The sequence below is a fragment of the Rhamphochromis sp. 'chilingali' genome (assembly GCF_963969265.1).
Source record: "Rhamphochromis sp. 'chilingali' genome assembly, chromosome: 6".
Lineage (NCBI taxonomy): Eukaryota > Metazoa > Chordata > Actinopteri > Cichliformes > Cichlidae > Rhamphochromis > Rhamphochromis sp. 'chilingali'.
In genome coordinates this window covers 32,423,322-32,440,984 of record NC_137933.1, presented here as the reverse complement: position 1 = coordinate 32,440,984, position 17,663 = coordinate 32,423,322, and the positions used below count along the sequence as shown (strand labels likewise).

General features: G+C 39.5%; 1 protein-coding gene across 3 annotated transcripts; it reads left to right on the top strand.

Annotated features, from left to right (window-relative positions):
• Positions 1-2,671: 2,671 nt before the first annotated feature.
• Positions 2,672-17,657, top strand: pkma (pyruvate kinase M1/2a). Of its 3 annotated transcripts, none has more exons than XM_080885471.1 (11): positions 2,672-2,818; positions 8,198-8,379; positions 8,763-8,854; positions 10,564-10,695; positions 10,796-10,982; positions 11,088-11,358; positions 11,573-11,723; positions 11,870-12,022; positions 13,523-13,689; positions 16,094-16,275; positions 16,398-17,657. In XM_080885471.1, the coding sequence occupies exons 2-11, from the start codon at positions 8,226-8,228 to the stop codon at positions 16,502-16,504; spliced, it is 1,596 nt and encodes a 531-aa protein (XP_080741597.1). In that variant the 5' UTR covers positions 2,672-2,818; positions 8,198-8,225; the 3' UTR covers positions 16,505-17,657. The 3 variants fall into 3 exon arrangements, with proteins under 3 accessions (XP_080741597.1, XP_080741598.1, XP_080741596.1); XM_080885472.1 differs by having other exon boundaries at positions 2,745-2,891; XM_080885470.1 differs by lacking the exon at positions 2,672-2,818 and adding an exon at positions 4,998-5,198.
• Positions 17,658-17,663: the final 6 nt, after the last annotated feature.

Here is a 17,663-nt window from a genome sequence, read left to right as displayed (position 1 = left end):
AGAAGAAAATAAGACATTTATTTGTCCCACAATAATGCAAACTAAAGGGCACTGACTCCAATGAAACACTATAAATATGGGTTTTGATGTCATTCACAGTGATTTCATCAGCTTACAGAGTTTAGACTTTTTGGTACTTTATTTGTGAAGCTAAGAAGTCAATCTAAATATTCTAAATTACATATGCAGACTTATTTAGACAAGAGGTTGCCAAATTAAGGGAATCGCTTTTGATTAAAGTCTACAAAAGAAAACTGCACACATGAACCCTTTGTCTGTTTGTACATTTTTCTAATATTTCAGTTTAGGGTGGAAGTTTCTGTTGGTTTTTTTAAAAACAAGCTTTCTAACCCTTACTGAGCAGCCATTTTCCAGACAGCAGCTATATTTTTCTTCATTAGCGTTTAGTCTGCTATGATGACTAGTACAGAGGAGTCCAAATTCATCCGTCTGATCTTATTCTAAAGAGCTATATCACAGTGCAATATAAAGTGGACGAAGGAAATGAACAGAAGTTTGTCAAGCTTGTCAACCTAGTTGCCTGCACAAAAGGTTACCAGGTTACCAACAGCTAACACTGGGCAATAGGCCACACTTTGAAAACTCCGTCTTTAGTCTAGGTCATTATCTTTACTCCATTTTCAGCATAATCAGATTGCTAAAACTGCGACCACACCATCACTATTCTATTTGGGGTTAGGAGAAAAAAGACACAATACCATGTTTTGGTGATGGATATATGTATGTATTCACTTCCATACATATATACGTATATATAGATATGTGTTTGTAATAACATAATGTAAAACATGTTGTTGTTTTTTTCATTTTGTAAATGAGCTCAATATTTTAAAGCAAATAATATTAAACAGTATCAACTGATTTTTATCTGTGGTTCCAAGTACTTCACATTCTGTTTTATTTTGGTAGCACTGGTGGAGGCAGTTTTACTAGAGCAGTATTAGCAGCATTAAGGTGTTCTATCTGCTCATCTCTGAGACTTATCTGAGCATATTCTCATACTGTCTTACTGTACAACATGGCACAGGCTTTAGCAGCAATTAATGCTGACTGACAGCCAAGAGCTTGGGCAGTGAACAAAGAGACTGAACAGCAGGTCTGTTCCTCACCTGGAAAGGTGTGTCAACTGGCCTTGGACGCTGGAGTAGATGGGGTCCAAGTAAAGGAAGTCAGCAATCAGAGGGACAGCAACATGGGCAGTGGGAGTAGCAGTGCTACCACAACTGTTAACAGGTGAGTTAAATATGTAACATGGTAAAAGGGGGTACACCTGCAGTGGGAAGTGCAGGCTTTTGTAGCAGTGCAAAAAAATAGCATCTGTGTTTTATTGTTGTTGTAAACTACATGTTTAGGATTATCTGCAGGTTTTGTTGCAGAGCTTAAACATTTTGTTCACTGCAGTTAAAATGTATTCGCGCCTGTGTCAAGGATTTACTTTCGGCAACCAGATAATTAATCACTGTGGCAAGCATTTTTTTTTCATAGTTATGTACTGTATGCAAGGCACAAATCCGTGTTATGTGTATTTATTGCCAAGTGGTAAAACGTAAATGTATACCCCCCCCCCCCCCCACCCCCAAAAAGTTTACATTCTCTCTTTCTCTCTAACACAGGAAGGTTTTTAATGTAGTCCAGTGGCTTTTAAAAGTTTTATGACATTCACAACTTCAGAAGCAGTTTATGCCTAACACATTCTATCAACTTTTACCAATTAAAAATCAATCCAATTTGAATGTTATTATTTTCTTTCCTTATTTCTCCAAAAAATGTTTTTTATCTTAATTTTATGTCATATATTTACCTTGGTCATCGTTACCCCACCTGCTTCAACCGTGGGGGACAAGCCACTGTTTGGGGATGCCTGCTACGGATATGATTTAAAGTTAAAAATAATAATTTAAATAAGGCGCAAATAATATTTACATAACATAACAAATAATCGAAGTTAATGTTTATATTTTAAGAGAACGTATTTTGACAATATTCAATATTAAGTAACAAAATGCACATACTTATATAACTGACCATAACCAGACTGCTGTATCGTTTTTTATCGCTAGATGGAGTTAGAGTCTATAAAGAATTTCCGAGGCCCACGTTAGATTTTTCTGTCTACTGCTGAATGATTGGGAACTTACAAAATACAGCAGGGGCACTAAAAAGCATTTGGGTCTCTTTTTTCTTTCTTTCTATTAACAGTCTTTCATCAACTAAGTTTAACATAAAAAATATATGATGACAGCACACAAGTCGGTTACCGTATACAGCACGTCTAATGATGCTTCCCATGTTACACTAAGCAGCAGATGGTTAGCACGTCCAGGCACTAATGAAGCCAAAAGACAACAAGTAATATTTAATTCATTTAAATACTACGGGGCCTGTAAACGGAGACTGAATGCCGATGTTAAGCAAACTACTGCATTTTTCATCTTCCTCACTTTTATTCGGGAAAGCCACACATAGTCACATGTCCAGGTCCTCACGCGTCCCAACCACTACCATACGCATCTCTGTATCCTTCCGCGCTTTTTTTTTATTTACCACTTCCTGGCTTTCAAAAGGCGTAAACCCGATATAAAAGTGAAATAAATCTTCCTTTTTCGTGTTCTTGATGCTATAATGGTCGCAGCGATTGATATAAGACTCTAAAGACCCCCTTTCCCTTTTTACACGTTCTCTCGGATGGATATCGTAGCATCCCTAGAAAGTAGTGCCATAGCTTGAGGTTCTAAAGAGATCACCTTGAGCTGAGCTCAGTGATACGCCAGTCACATCGGTTCAACAGCTACTAAAGGTGGGTATCCTCAACAGGGGGTTCAGCTGCATTGTCTGTCGATCCATCGGACGTGTCACAGCTTTTAAAACCTGTAAGACTTTTATTTTCAGTAGCTATTTTTTACACTCTGGTAAGATTACCGAGTAACTCTGCGTGTTGCTCACCGACATGTGGTTTCCTGTCTTTCTCATTTACCGGTATTTTAATTGATTACTATTTTAAAGCCTCAAAATGTAACAGTGTTAATACAGCTAGATGAATACAGTCGACTTAGATCAGCCATTTTAAACCCCTCATATGCGGGCTTAGAATGCTTTTAACAGCCTTGTGGCAGTGCATTTAATAAACGGATAAACCGAGGGAATGTATGTGTAAATTGAGCAGCTGCTTATATTACAAACTCTCAAAAAGTAGCAGTATTGTTTTTGTAGCCAACCCAGAAAATGTATGCATACCAGTAACATTTTATTTCATTCGCGTGAAACGTTGTAGAATCGCTTCCTGTTGCCTCTTGACGTGGGTGTGGCCCCTCCGTCTTTTCGGCTTCCCATTGGTCAATCTCCGTGATGCGTCTAGCTCAGGAAAATGTGACGCAGGATGAGAACGTGACCTTTAGCGCATCGTCTTTACTATAACTTGATGCATTTTTATAAAACACTGAAGCTTTATAGCTGATGTAGCTTTTAAATAATGAAAAAAATCTAGTTAATTTCATTGTTGGTAATGTAATGATACTTAATTAAAGAATTGCGTGGTATGTGTTCTCCTTTTCCTCCGTGTGCCCGTTACTGCTAAGCTAAACTCATCACGATGCGCATCTTCATCCTTTAATTCATCAGTCTTTCCTCTCTTAAGTAAATGCCGGCCACGTTAGATGTTGTGTATGGCATGACCGTGCTGTAGATCTAGTTTGAAATATGGGTTTTGTTTGACTACAGTAATTTTCCGCAGTGGTGGAAGGCCTTATTGACACTAGATACATAGGAATGAAGGCAGGTCTCATCCTGCCAGGTATGTGAACACTTCTTTTTTTTCCACAAAGCTTCTTTTTAGCTGAATTTTTAAACTGCAGTTTGATATCCTTAATAATTGTGAAATACACCTCGTGCATATGCTTTATTTTCTGAAATGCAGTTATTTGTATAACACTAATTGTCATTGATATGACCTTCCTGGGCAAATGAGCTGTTTACAAAATGAAGTCTCATTTAGTCTGTGAAGGTTCTCAGTCATCCAGGTCATCGTAGTCAAAGGAGCTTGCAAAGAAAAGCGTCTGGACTTCTTTAGTCTCAAGTCTCATTTACAAGAGCCCAACCAAATCAGTTTGTCAGGCAACTGACTGAGTTCTGTTGAAGTGATTAACTCCACAAGAGAACCTTGAGTGTCTTTGCCACTTAAAGCTAGACTGAAAGCACAGAACTCTAGAGGCACTGTTGTAATTATTTTCTCCCATAAAGGCAGAGTAACCCAAGTTAAATTGAGCCTGTGAACTTAAACTTCAGACTCTAGAACTTTTTTTTTATTTTTATTTTTTATCAACAAATACCTCAACAGAAGGTTCTGTGTGACAAACATCTGGGTCATCACTTAGTAATTTTCTGCTTTTGAAAGCATTGTAAAGGGCACCTATCTGTTTACCAAGACCAGTGTGAGTCGTGGATGCCACCTGCTGCTACAGTTAATGAATAAAACTACAATTTCCTCTTCTAGTAGGAACTCCTGTCCTTGACCTGCTGTTTTGATAAGAAAGTTTAGCTTTAGCAAAGCTGGTGGTCAGTGTATTAATCTGGACCAAACAGCTGTTGGTCTCTCTACTGTAGATGTATGTTTGCTAATGCCGCATGGAGCCAACTCCACCATTATGAGTATTCCTCTGCCACCACCTGACAAAATGGTCACTCTAAAGGTACACACTACCCTAAATAAAGTTTGTAATAATCTGTAGATTCTAACAACCATCATGTATTCTGAGGATTAGCTTTCTGCCACTTGACTTGCCATGTTGTGTTATTATTAGCCAAAAATCCATTTTTAGACTCGGGGCTACCCTAGCCTGGTAGCAACACTGGTGTCAGAATACAGGAGTATTCTGACACCAGAAGTCAGAATACAGAATACTTCCTCACAGAAGTCTCATGTATGTCTGTTGTATTAGATCGTGGTGACTGTCTAGTCACTGTGGGTGCTCTTCATATCCTTTATCCTCATTGAATGGATTTACTCTTGAGCTCCTGGGAATGTTGCACACATGCACGCACGTTGCTGCCGCACTCAGTTCTGCTGTAGCAAGGAGAAGTTTGTTCGCTGGCATTGGAAGCTCAAGCACACTGGGGTGGCTATGGAGGTCATTTGTGTTAACATGCTTTGTCCCCAAGAAGAACAGGAAGATCTACTGGGGGTATGTAGTGTAACCTGCAAATGGTGCCTTGGTTGAGAGAGTGTGGAGGATTGAAACCATTCAAGAGCCACCTTGGATTAGCCCAGTGTTACATCACATGCTTAGCAGGTCATACAAAATGTTATGTCGCCCTGGCAGGAATGCTACTGTAACTGCTTATGATTGCACAGCTGTTTTCATAGATAAGTTGGATAAGAAATGGTTTAGAAAGACGTGATAAGATGGTGAGACAATATGTTACAAAAGTATATGTCTTACAAAATGATTATCAGCACTCTGCTCTTAGCTGGTCCTGTATCTGTGTCAGGGTTGCTGTAGCTGCTGCTGGTCTGTGACTACTGTCCACTAGGTATCCGGGGTTCAGAGATGCCTCTTTATGTAGTCATTGTGTTTCTCTATAACAACAAGGAGCATACAAGCTGGAACAATGCATGTTCTTTGGCCAGTCTCATTCCTTCTGGTCCAAAAATAACACTTCACTTGAGGATACAGGCAGTATGTGAGTGTGAGAGGACATTTCTCCTGAACTGCAAAAGACACATGCAGATAATTCTGTGTATTTGCAGAAGAAAATCTTATCAGATCCCTATTTTATGACAGTAATGATGAGACATTCAGCACATTTTTGGTTGATGCACATTTGAAATCCCCAACCTCAACGAGCAAGGGTAAGCTAGCAATTCTGTCACTAGAAGCAAGCCTGTAGTTTTATTACTATTCCTACTCCTAGATACAGCTATGTGGGTTTTTTTTTTTTTTTTTTTTTTTTTTTTTTTTTTTTTGTTTTTGCCAACTATGACTGTTTGTGTGTCCTGGAGACACATTATGTAGTGGGAACTACAGCAACAGGGCTTTTGAGCACTTTGGCAAGGGTCAGTATATCTGTCTGTGGAAAGCTTTTTAACACAGTAGCTTTCCAGAGATGCAAGGAACAGCCTAGTAAATATAGAAGGCTTTACATGTGTGCCCACGTGTAGCACCAAGACTGGCTGTATGGTGCAGAGAGGCCTATGGGCCTGCCCAGCTTGACGTTTCTGTCACAGTTCTAAATTTTTATTTTTTATTTTTTAATGCATCTCTTTTCAAGTGAATTCTCTCTATCTGTTGTATAAATACAGAATTTTCCTTTTTTTGGGGGGGGAAGTTGGTTTTGGACATATTTGTAGTCGTCTAACAAACATCTTCTGTAGGAAGTTGCATAAAACTTCATTTCCACATTTCCTTCTAAATGTCTTTAAAGTTCAATACAGTCCAACATTGCAAAACTGAAGAGGTTTAACGTTAAAGATGTAACATTCAAATTAGACTGTAGAAAAGAGTGACAATGATGGCATTGCATCTAGATGTTGCATTTTTCTCAGATGTTTTGATTGTCTGATTGTCATCGGCTGTGTTTGTTCGACATCATGCTATTGTACTATTTAATCCATTTTGTTAAAGTCGTTTTATTGCTTTTTGGGTCACACCAGGAAATCATTTAAAAACAGCATGCTGCAGTAGCTAGCATGATTACAGGCTCCTTTTGCCCCCTCTGAGATTTTTCCTTGTGGTTCAGCCCACTGAAGGGTTGAGTGTGCTGCAGTAGTGTGACTGAGCTCACGTACAACATTAGTCTGCCTCATTGATGGAAATGTTACATCACCAGTTAGCAGGCTGCTGGCAGTGAGGTTCTGTCTGGAATCCCCCACCATGATGCATTTGCATTTAGGATGTTATGAGTAAGAGAAAGTCAGACCACTACCACGTGTCTGCAGTAAATCTTCCACTGAGAAATTACCACAAAGATGGCTTTGGCTTCAGTTGTAGCTGCAGCATCTAAAAATTGTCTGTGTTTTCCAGATTTTTTATTTTTTTGCATTAGCCTTTGTATCCTGTTCTGTGTATATTGGTAGGGAATTAAGACTGGTACTAAAGGTGGCTTTTAGTGACTTGTCAGCCTGTTGCTTTGATTAAAAAAAAAAAAAAAAACATAAAATAAACCCTTCAAATCTACTTAGAAGTGAAGTTAATCAAATCTGATTAATTTTGCTGTCTGTAAAACCAGCCTATTAAATGAAATATTTGTTTTAGTTGTGTAACCACAGCAACCAGAGCCCTAAAAGAAGCTGCACTCATAATCACTATAGATAAGTAATGTTACACCCTGCTGAGACATGCCTACCTTGTTGGATTAAGCATGATACAATGCTCATTGATACAGTACCTCTCATAACTCTGATTCGTAGGCTGAAAGGAAGGGAGTGTCCCAGCCACACATAAAAGTTCCCTGTGTGCAACTGACTATATTGAGTCACTTCCCACTGCACAGGATTTTAGGTAATCTCTGTTCTATACAGCCTTGTGTTTTACAACTAGAAAAGAGTGATGGTTTCATGTTGAAAGTACAGAAATTCCAACCTTCTAGTTGAGATGTGACTGTTGGCATCGGTGACTCAGCAAGAAGGGTGGGTGGTCTAGCAGCTCAATGGGCTGTACTACTCTGTATAAGCCTTAGCATGTCCTCTAGCGCTACAGATCAACGTTAATATATTTCCTGTTCGTTTTTAAGCTGTTCCAAAGAGGTTGGAGTTATTTTCCTTAATTATTGAAGCGTGAAACATTCATATCCTCAAATTCAAGATAGTCTTGTGCAAATTCTGTGCTCACAATAACCCAGTGCAATATTTAGATTTCATAAGGTGAGTGAGTGAGCTGTCCGTCCGTCTGTCCGTCTGTCTTAGCACTACCATGGTTCAGTTTTCCCCTTATGGCAAACTGAGCCATGACTTGTGTATATCATGACACATTTTGTTGGACTTGCGCAGTCTAATACAAAGGTATACAAAAAGGGCTTAGACTGTTAACAGTCTTACTGTTACTCTATGATATAAACTAGCCTAACTAATAGCTATCCTGTTTTACAACACAAATGCAGGTATGTGGATGATGCTTTCAGTGGAATCCAACAACCTCAGTAATAGATTAATTTTATATATTTTTTTTTTCTCTTTCCTGTTTAGGACTTCTCCAGTTGCACCAGGAATCACCATGCCTCAGTTAAAAGGAGATATGGGCTCGGCCTTCATCCAGACACAGCAGCTCTATGCTGCTACAGCCGACACTTTCCTGGAACACATGTGCCTGCTGGATATCGACTCAGAGCCCATCACTGCGCGCAACACCGGAATTATCTGCACCATTGGTTGGTCCAACCTACCTTTTTTTTTTTTTTTTTTTCTTTCTTTTAACTTGTACTCACACAATAATAGATGTGGAACGAAGCTCTTTGTACATTTAAAAGAGAACATCTGTTTTTAAAGCCGCTGTTGTAGGGGCAGCTTAAAAGCTAAGACACTGCATTTCTGGAGATTTAGTTTTTGGTTTTGTGGTGCAAACGTTGCAACGTTTGGTTAAGTTTTCCGTTCACACCATTGAGTCTTCATACAGTACCGTATCTTTTAACAAAATAAGATCTGTTTGGAATTTTACATTTTGGACTTTAGTTTGTACACAATGACTTGTTCCTCCCTGCTAGTAAACGGTATCAAAATCCTAAATGTTAGAATTTTCAATAACTCTGTGCAGGGCCAGCCTCTCGATCTGTGGACATGCTGAAGGAGATGATCAAGTCTGGAATGAACATTGCTCGCTTAAACTTCTCCCATGGCACACATGAGGTGGGTCTTCCTACAACTCGGTCCGCTATGTAAATGTCTTGGGCAATGGCAGTTTACATTTCAGACAGTTAAATCAAATTTTATCTGAGCTGATGGTTTCTTCAAATATAGTTCTTTGTTTGTTTTTAAAGGTGTTGCAGATTCTGAAAATTCAGTGTAGAAATCATTAATAATTTTCTTTGAAATTTTTTTTTAACATACTTGACTTTAATATATTCTTGGACTGAGTAGATCTAGCTGTTTCACAAAGAATCAATGTAACTGTAGATTTGAAAATGGAAAACGAAATCAAAGCTTTGCTGTTTTGCAGTGCTAGAAAAGCAAGCAGCAACACCTGGCTTTGTTTTGGGGTTTTTTTTCCAGCTGGCAAAACCATAATGGTTTTCTCATAGTGGTTGTGGTGTAACGCTGAAAGTCAGCCAATGTGATTACCTGCCACTTAAGTTATTATTGAAAGCTCCGGTTACCCAGGTAGGCAGCATAAGCCGTGGGCAGGCAGTAGCTGTTTATAAAACCACAAACGATACACTGCTAGTTAATTAGCATGCACTAAGGTGCAAAGCTGGATGTGTTTAATTTTCTTATAGCATTTCCCACAGCTCTGTAGCAAATGTTGGCCAGCATTGAGAAGTAGCAAGATTTCTGGGGGAAAAAGTGCACCTACATTCTTTATCTTCCTTTAAGATATAACAATGTATTTTAGTTTGTTTGCACTCCTGCTTGTGCTAGGATTTAGTTTCATTATTGGCGTACTACTTTTCATCATCTACTTGACTGAGGAATTTCCTTTTGAGAAACGCTACACTCAAACTTATCATACATGGCACAGTATCAGAAGGTGTCTGTCATAATCAAGTGTAACCTGTGTTTAAGGACGCACACAGTGGCATGTCACCCGTCCAGTTATTAACCGTGACAGCTTTATAGCCAAATACACACTTAAAAATGCAAGCCCATGTCAGTCCATGCTTCATGAACTCCTGTCTCAGGAAAACGAGACAGGAGGACAGTGCACCCCGCCCACCATCCGTTTGACCCACTGCCCTCTGACGGCGTGTCAGGTCAATCAGTTCCCACACTTCCATATTCACAAAGGGCTTCTTCCTCTGAGCCATTTGGACTGTAAACAAGCATCCCCCCTTCCCCAACCAACACACACCCCAGTCCTGCCCACCCACTTTACTAATCTGAGCCATGGATTGAGTAACCCCCATCCCTCAGGCCACTCATTTAAAAATAAATAAGTTTTTTTTTGTTTTTTTTTCTCCACTACTTCCAAGCACTTTGCAACTTGGTAGTATACATTTCTCCTGTTTGCTATTTATTCATGCTACCAACTATTTATATTTTATTCCACCACAGTGGAGCTCCCAAAATTTCGTTGTACGTGTACAATGACAATAAAGGGCTATTCTATTCTCTATTCTAACCCCATGATGATAACGTATAATTATGACCCAGTTTATAGTCATGTGAGTTGTATTTTTATCTGTTAATTGTCTGGCGTTACTTTTATGTCTGCTTTGTAAAACCTTTATCTGAGAATAAATGCATAAAGTAGTATTGCTCTTTAACATGTTTGCAGTCAAAGATGGAATAGAAAGAGGTTGTTAGGGACAGTTTTGACTGAAAGAAATAGTTGGGGTTGACATCTGGGGAAGAGTATTTACTGGAAATATTAACATATTGACTTCTTCCTTGCTTTACAGTATCATGCACAAACAATCAAGAACGTTCGTGAGGCATGTGAGAGCTTTGAGCCTGGCAGCATCCAGTACAGGCCTATTGGCATTGCTCTGGACACCAAGGGCCCAGAGATCAGGACTGGCCTCATTAAGGGAGTGAGTTCAGCTCCACTTGTTCTTTACGAAGCTTCAGTAGAATAAAACCCAACCAGAAAGAACAATAACTTATGTGATGATTGTGTTAATGATTTGACAGAGTGGTACTGCTGAGGTGGAGCTGGTCAAAGGCAACATGATCAAGCTTACCTTAGATGATGCTTACCAGGAGAACTGCAGTGAGGACATTCTCTGGCTTGATTACAAGAACATTACCAAAGTTGTTGAAGTTGGCAGCAAGGTCTACATTGACGATGGACTCATATCCCTGCAAGTCAAGGAGATTGGTGAGTAAAAGCCAGGCCATGATAAATGAGGCCAGCCTCAAAGTCTCTTCTTCTGATCTATTATAATATTTAAAAAATACTTATGTTTATTTTTCACCTCCAAAGGCACTGATTTCCTCAGTTGTGAGATCGAGAATGGTGGCACCTTGGGAAGTAAGAAGGGAGTGAACCTCCCCGGTGCTGCTGTAGACCTGCCAGCTGTTTCTGATAAGGACATCCAAGACCTGCAGTTTGGTGTGCAGCAGGGAGTCGACATGGTCTTTGCCTCTTTCATTCGCAAAGCGGATGATGTGCATGCTGTCCGCGCAGTGCTAGGAGAGAAGGGCAAAAACATTAAGATCATCAGCAAGCTTGAGAACCATGAAGGTGTACGCAGGTGTGTGGAAATGGCTTGCTATATCAACATCTTTTATTTAAATGATGGTGTATTGTAGAGAAGAAATAAAAGATTAAGCTGAAACCTTTTTTTTAAAGGGCTTTAAAGTGGTCTTTATGAGTGTATGTTTATGCCATAGTCCTGACAATATATCATAACAAATGGTTGCACTTGATGAATTTGATAAGCTGGAATTTTTGTACCCGTTTTGCAGATTTGATGAGATCATGGAGGCCAGCGACGGTATCATGGTTGCCCGAGGTGACCTGGGTATTGAGATCCCCACAGAAAAGGTCTTCCTTGCCCAGAAAATGATGATCGGTCGCTGCAACAAAGCTGGCAAGCCAATCACCTGTGCCACTCAGGTCAGACAACAGTAAAGAAAATGTTGCATTTCCTCCTAGCACATCTAGTTTGCTGAGTACTCGGTGTACTAATCATCCTGTCGGCCTAAATGTGTTCAGCTACGTAAATTTTAACCAGACTGGTTTTATTTTCCTAAATTATTCAGATGTTGGAGAGCATGATCAAGAAGCCTAGACCCACTCGTGCTGAGGGCAGTGATGTAGCCAACGCAGTGCTGGATGGAGCCGACTGCATTATGCTCAGTGGAGAGACTGCCAAGGGAGACTATCCTCTGGAGGCAGTGCGCACACAGCACATGGTGAGTTAATGTATAATAACAATATCAAAAGATGGGGAAAATATCTCAAATTAGGCCATAAAGAACTGTAATTTAAAGTAATGATTTTGTGATTTGATTGCATGAATTACAATTATAAATTGGAAAAGATTATAGCTACTGGGTGGTTATGCTTTCATTCTTTCCCTTTTTTCCCCTTTCAATTTTTTTTTTGTGTTCACTTTCATGCCCATTGGCATAAACTTTTTACTTTGTCACTTGGTGAAACTTTAAGATGTCAGCCGACATCATCAATATACAAATGAACCATGTTAAAATTCTCAGTTGGGATAATTGACAAAATCCCAGTGATAATTTCGTCTGTGTTTGGCATTTTAAATAACTCTGACATTGCATGATTTCCAAATCATAATGCATGTTGCCTGAACCCCTTCATCTAACACATTGGCTGTTACTGCTATTGTTTACTAGTTACTAAAGTTGCTATGATTTCAGGGAAATCTGTGGAACTTTGGTAGCTGTTAAATAATTCATAGTGCAAATCACTTGTATTCCAGAAAGAGAGAAAAAAAGTGGCTGCTGGAAAAGGGAACAGAAAAAGCATTTTTAAATGATGCTACACTCAATGACCTGATTAACAAAGGACTGTGGAGATTCCTTAAAATTTGCACACTGTATACCCACATTTGTGTTGTTTAGTTAGGGACAGTCTGAATGAAGTACAATAAAAGTAAAGCACCTTTGATGAAGTCTTAGACCCCATAGAAATTTGCTCTAAAGTATGCACTTAATGCTGTGTTCATTGTTCATGCCTTTTTTTGGCTTACTGCAACTGTTCACAGCTACTCTGCAATAGAGATGCAGTGACTCAGCAGTCCTGCAGATCTTAGTTTTGAACTTGCTGCCCCCACAGTGAAGTTGGAAGGAATGCTTTAGAATCTTATGTACAGTACAGCCTCTTAATAGCCTCTGTTTATTTAAATAAAACACTTATTTAGTAAGGAAAAGGAAAATAAAACTAACCTCTTCTAAGCCTCTGTTAAAAGTTATTTCTGTATGGTTCCTCTTTATTCCTCCTGGCTGCCCTTAAGTTTCTTCAGCTTTTTGTGCAGTTTGTTTTGACTCAGTGTTTGTCATTTGTTTTTAACCCAGTAGCTTCTTTAGGACATATTTGTGATTTAATGTTTTAGATAATTTAATTTAAAATTAATATGCAGTTCACTGTATGTCATATTTGATATCATGTAAAAGTTTTTGTAATTTAATCTTGACATTCCCCTTTTTCCCCACTTACTGCACACCTAAATTCTTATATTGCCTTTCATTTCTTTTTTTTTTTTTCTTTTTTTTTTTTTTTTTTTTAAAAACCTCCTTCACTAACTTTTTTTTTTTTTTTTTTTTTTTCCCCTGTTTTTCATCTTCCTTAATTTGTTTTCCTTTTCTTGTCACTTATTCTTGCTTTACAACTGTTTGCCTGGTTTGAAAACTTTCTTCGATGCATCTTGCCCTCACTTGTGCCAGATTGCTCGTGAAGCCGAGGCAGCCATGTTCCATCGGCAGGTGTTTGAGGACCTGCGTCGTTCCACACCGCACTGCAAAGACCCTGCTGAGGCCATTGCAATCGGTGCTGTGGAGGCCTCCTTTAAGAGCTTGGCCTCTGCGATCATTGTGCTCACAGGCTCTGGAAGGTAGGCAGGTTATCTGGTCTGCCAGTTGGTGGAGGTCACTAATAACTGTATTTAAGGAGTCTGAGAGGCAGCGTAGGGCCAGGCAGGGACTTTCCAAGGGAACAACTGGGAGAGCTGGCAAACATAACTAGACTCATGGTTGGATGTTAAGAAGTTCTATAGAAGCAGTTAAATGCTTGTGTGGGGACCCTAAAGAAAAAAGACAACATATCCCCAACCCTATTACTCAATGTTCTTCTTCACTGATTTGTGTGTGTGTGTGTGTGTGTGTGTGTGTGTGTGTGTGTGTGTGAACATCTTCATTGGCTACATTAGCCATCCTTGTTTAACCAGGAGTCTAGCTACACATTTGCCAGTTAATCCCATTGGTGTGAGTAGCTCATATAGTGTGTGATTGAGAGTAACCCCTCCCCAACCCTTCCCTTCGGGGTTCAGATAGCACGAGAGGCCGAGGCAGCCACCTTCCACAGAAAGCTGTTTGTGGAGCTGAGGAGACACTCGCAGCTGACCAGAGATCCTACAGAAGCAGTAGCTGTTGGAGCTGTTGAGTCATCCTTCAAATGCTGTGCTAGTGCCATTATTGTTCTCACTAAGACTGGAAGGTAAGGAAAAGTGGAATAGAGGTGACATGATTCGGGTCCGCAGGTAAGGTGTCGCCAAACGTGTGCTCGCCCATTTAACCCAGCTCCTCCGTCTTCCTCAAACACCTAATGTACTTGTGAAAATCCCCATCCTTCTAGTGTGAGTGTGTGTGTGTGTGTGTGTGTGAGTGTGTGATAACAGTAACTAATTTTATAAAAAATGAGACGGTTATGTCATTAGCCCAGGTGCCCATCTTTTAGACTCTTGTCATTTATAGTTTTGTGAAATTTTAGTTTGGATTGTTGTATTGGCTCAAAATGTTTGAGAACTTGTGACAAAAATATTATTTTAAAACCATAACTTATTTACACACTATGGTGTAAATATGCAGATTTTAAAAAATTGCCAGCATTTTTCTCTTATCATTATTAGCTGTACAGCAGCTGGTTTATTCAGAGAACGCCAAGTTCACGTTTAACAAAGTGATCCTTTAACAATCTTTGCTATTAGAGGATCACTTGGTCTTTAACCGTGGACATCTTGGGCTACTGACAGTGACTTTAAACCTCTGCATATCGATGCTAAAACATAAGTGTTGTCACTTATTTTGGGCTACTCTGACCACTCACTATGGAAATGTTAGAGACTCTGGTTGCTTCCCTTGCCTCTCATACCTGTTGGGAGCAGAACACTGAGAAATAGAAATGAGCCAGACTATCTGAGAACACTTGTGTGTGGGTGGTGGATTATTAATTGCACTGAATTGCTTCTTTCAGGAAACCATCAGTATGGAGATAATTTGCATATATTAAGTTGTTAGTTTCTTACTTATTGCTGAAAATCACTAAGTATTATGAGTTAAATGCTTGGATATGTCTGCTTGGTTAAATGTTTTGCACTTTTTGGAAAAAAAAAATCTAATTAAAACCTCATTGTTCTGCACAACCTTTAACTACTAATTTACAAAACATTGGGATTCTCACCCATGTTAAATGGATCACTGAAACATTGAGTGTATTTTGGAAGTAGTATGTTAACCCCTAATGATATCAAGTATAACAACTGGAATCAGAAATGAAGGAAGAGTTCCATTAATGAAACGTGACTGGAGGGCTTTATAATAGGAAAACTTTCAGCCATTTTACAAGAGGAATTTGCTAATGTGAAATCGTGTTCCAAAAAGAAGTCTGCCTTGCAATCAAAAAGCACTGAATACCATAAAGCTGTAAAGAAGTTCAAAGTCCTTTACAAAAGTTAGATAAGAAAAAATGATTTAATACTGTGGCTGTGTCCTTGACCGAGATGAGCGAAGCTTTTAGCTGTCTGTTAAAAGATGAGTTGGGTAAAGTCGCTGTTCACAGGTGTACCATATGCTAATCATGGGACACATCAATTGGTACAGTAGCACAGAGCTGGGATAACAATACACTCCACAAATAAACATCGTAAAACACTGTTTAATTCCCTTTTTTTTGCTAATGAAACTTTAAATTAAGGTTACTCCATAATGAAGCAAAAAAGATGGTAGCTACAATAGGACAGATGGATATAAAATTAAACATGCTCATTAAAGACCCCATATTGCAATTATTTGCCTAAGAACATGTGGTTATCTTTACTTGATCATTTTAACTTTGAGACTTGGGCTATGATTGGACCAATCAATACAAATTTTTGGGCAGTTGTAATGGGTTCACCTGCTCAGTATGCATTAAAATCCATCCATTTCCTTTCTGGAATCTCTTCAGTAAACTTGTACTACTGCAGTCTTTACATCAATGAAATATGGATGAAGTGTTTAGTTTCCTCTGTGTCCGTGCAGGTCTGCCCACCTGATCTCCAGGTACAGGCCCCGTGCCCCCATCCTTGCTGTGACCCGTAATGCTCAAACGGCTCGTCAGGCCCACCTGTACCGCGGCATCTTCCCTGTCCTCTACACCAAGCCCTCAAACGAAGTGTGGGCAGAGGATGTAGACCTGCGTGTCAACTTTGCTATGGAAATGGGTAAGCAGCTGTTACCTTTAATACCCTGTATACTGTAAACCTAATTTAATACATCAAATAACCACTGCTTCATTTATTGTTTCATAATGATTTTTTTTCTTTTCTTTCTTTTTTTTGTTTAGGCAAGGCCAGAGGCTTCTTCAAAGAGGGTGACGTTGTCATCGTGTTGACTGGCTGGCGTCCGGGCTCTGGTTACACCAACACCATGCGTGTGGTTCTGGTGGCCTGAACAGCCAGGAGGGCAGCTCTGCTTTCTCCTTTTTCTTTTTTTCCCCTTTCATCTATCTTTCATAGCGTTCCAACACCACACCTCACTCCTGCTCACAGCCTTTGGAATCCAGACACTGGGGCTCACATGCTCTACCATTCAACAACTTAGCATTTAGGAAATGATGCAAAGGATTTTTGAAAAGGTACAACCCTCATGGTCGAGGTTTTGAGTGTGAGTGGAGTGTTTTTCGCACAGTTCTACCTATGTTCCATTCCTTTCAATTACCTAAATCAAACCAGTATTCAGGGCCTCAGTAACACACCCTGACCAGAAACTGCTGTATTTATTCACTCAGAACACTTGTATAACTTTAAAAGTTGAATTTTATGAGTGACTGCTTCCTGGTCTGTGTGCATGTGCGTACTGACTCATGTTTAGGTGGGGTTGGTGGTGGAGCCAGCTGACCTTACCAGAGCCCCTTGAGTCTGTAAGGGCATACTAAAAACACTCCTCAGCTGGTTAATTGAACAAAGTAGTGGCATTCTCTGGGCTCCCCGCACAGTGGCTCCACCACTCCACCCAAACAAATCCTGCTCTAGTGCTGTCTATATGAAGTGTCCTCATTCGCCAGCTTTCACTGTACAACAGTGTATATGTAAGTGTTGCACTCCTAATTTACTCCAATGTTACATTCAATATTATACTTGACTCTTGTGAGTGGTGAACTTTTGTTTTGGGACATCCAATACTACTTATATTTTGACTGTCTATAGAAAGCTAGTTTTGGATGTCTAATTCAGAGGTAGTTACTGTGTTTGTGTGTTTAGTTGTGTCAAAGCCTTTACATTTCTTTGCGTTTAGATGATATCAAAGCTGGCACCTATGGAAAAATGTGTGGTTCACTAAAGATGACTTGTGTGATTGAGTATAGGACTGATGTAAAGATATGAAGCCCTGACCCTCTAAGTCAATGGTGGTGATGGGTAGGATCCCAGATTTTCTATCTCTGTTGGTGACCCGCTGTAACTGTCTCCACGTGTGTAACATGCTTTTGATTGTAATGCTAGAGTGTAAGAACTAACAAAATGTAAAGGAGTATTATAATGCTTAGCTGGTGTACTGAGCTGTCCAACAAGACTTGAGTTCCATCAATAAAAGAGACGAGCACCTATCTGAA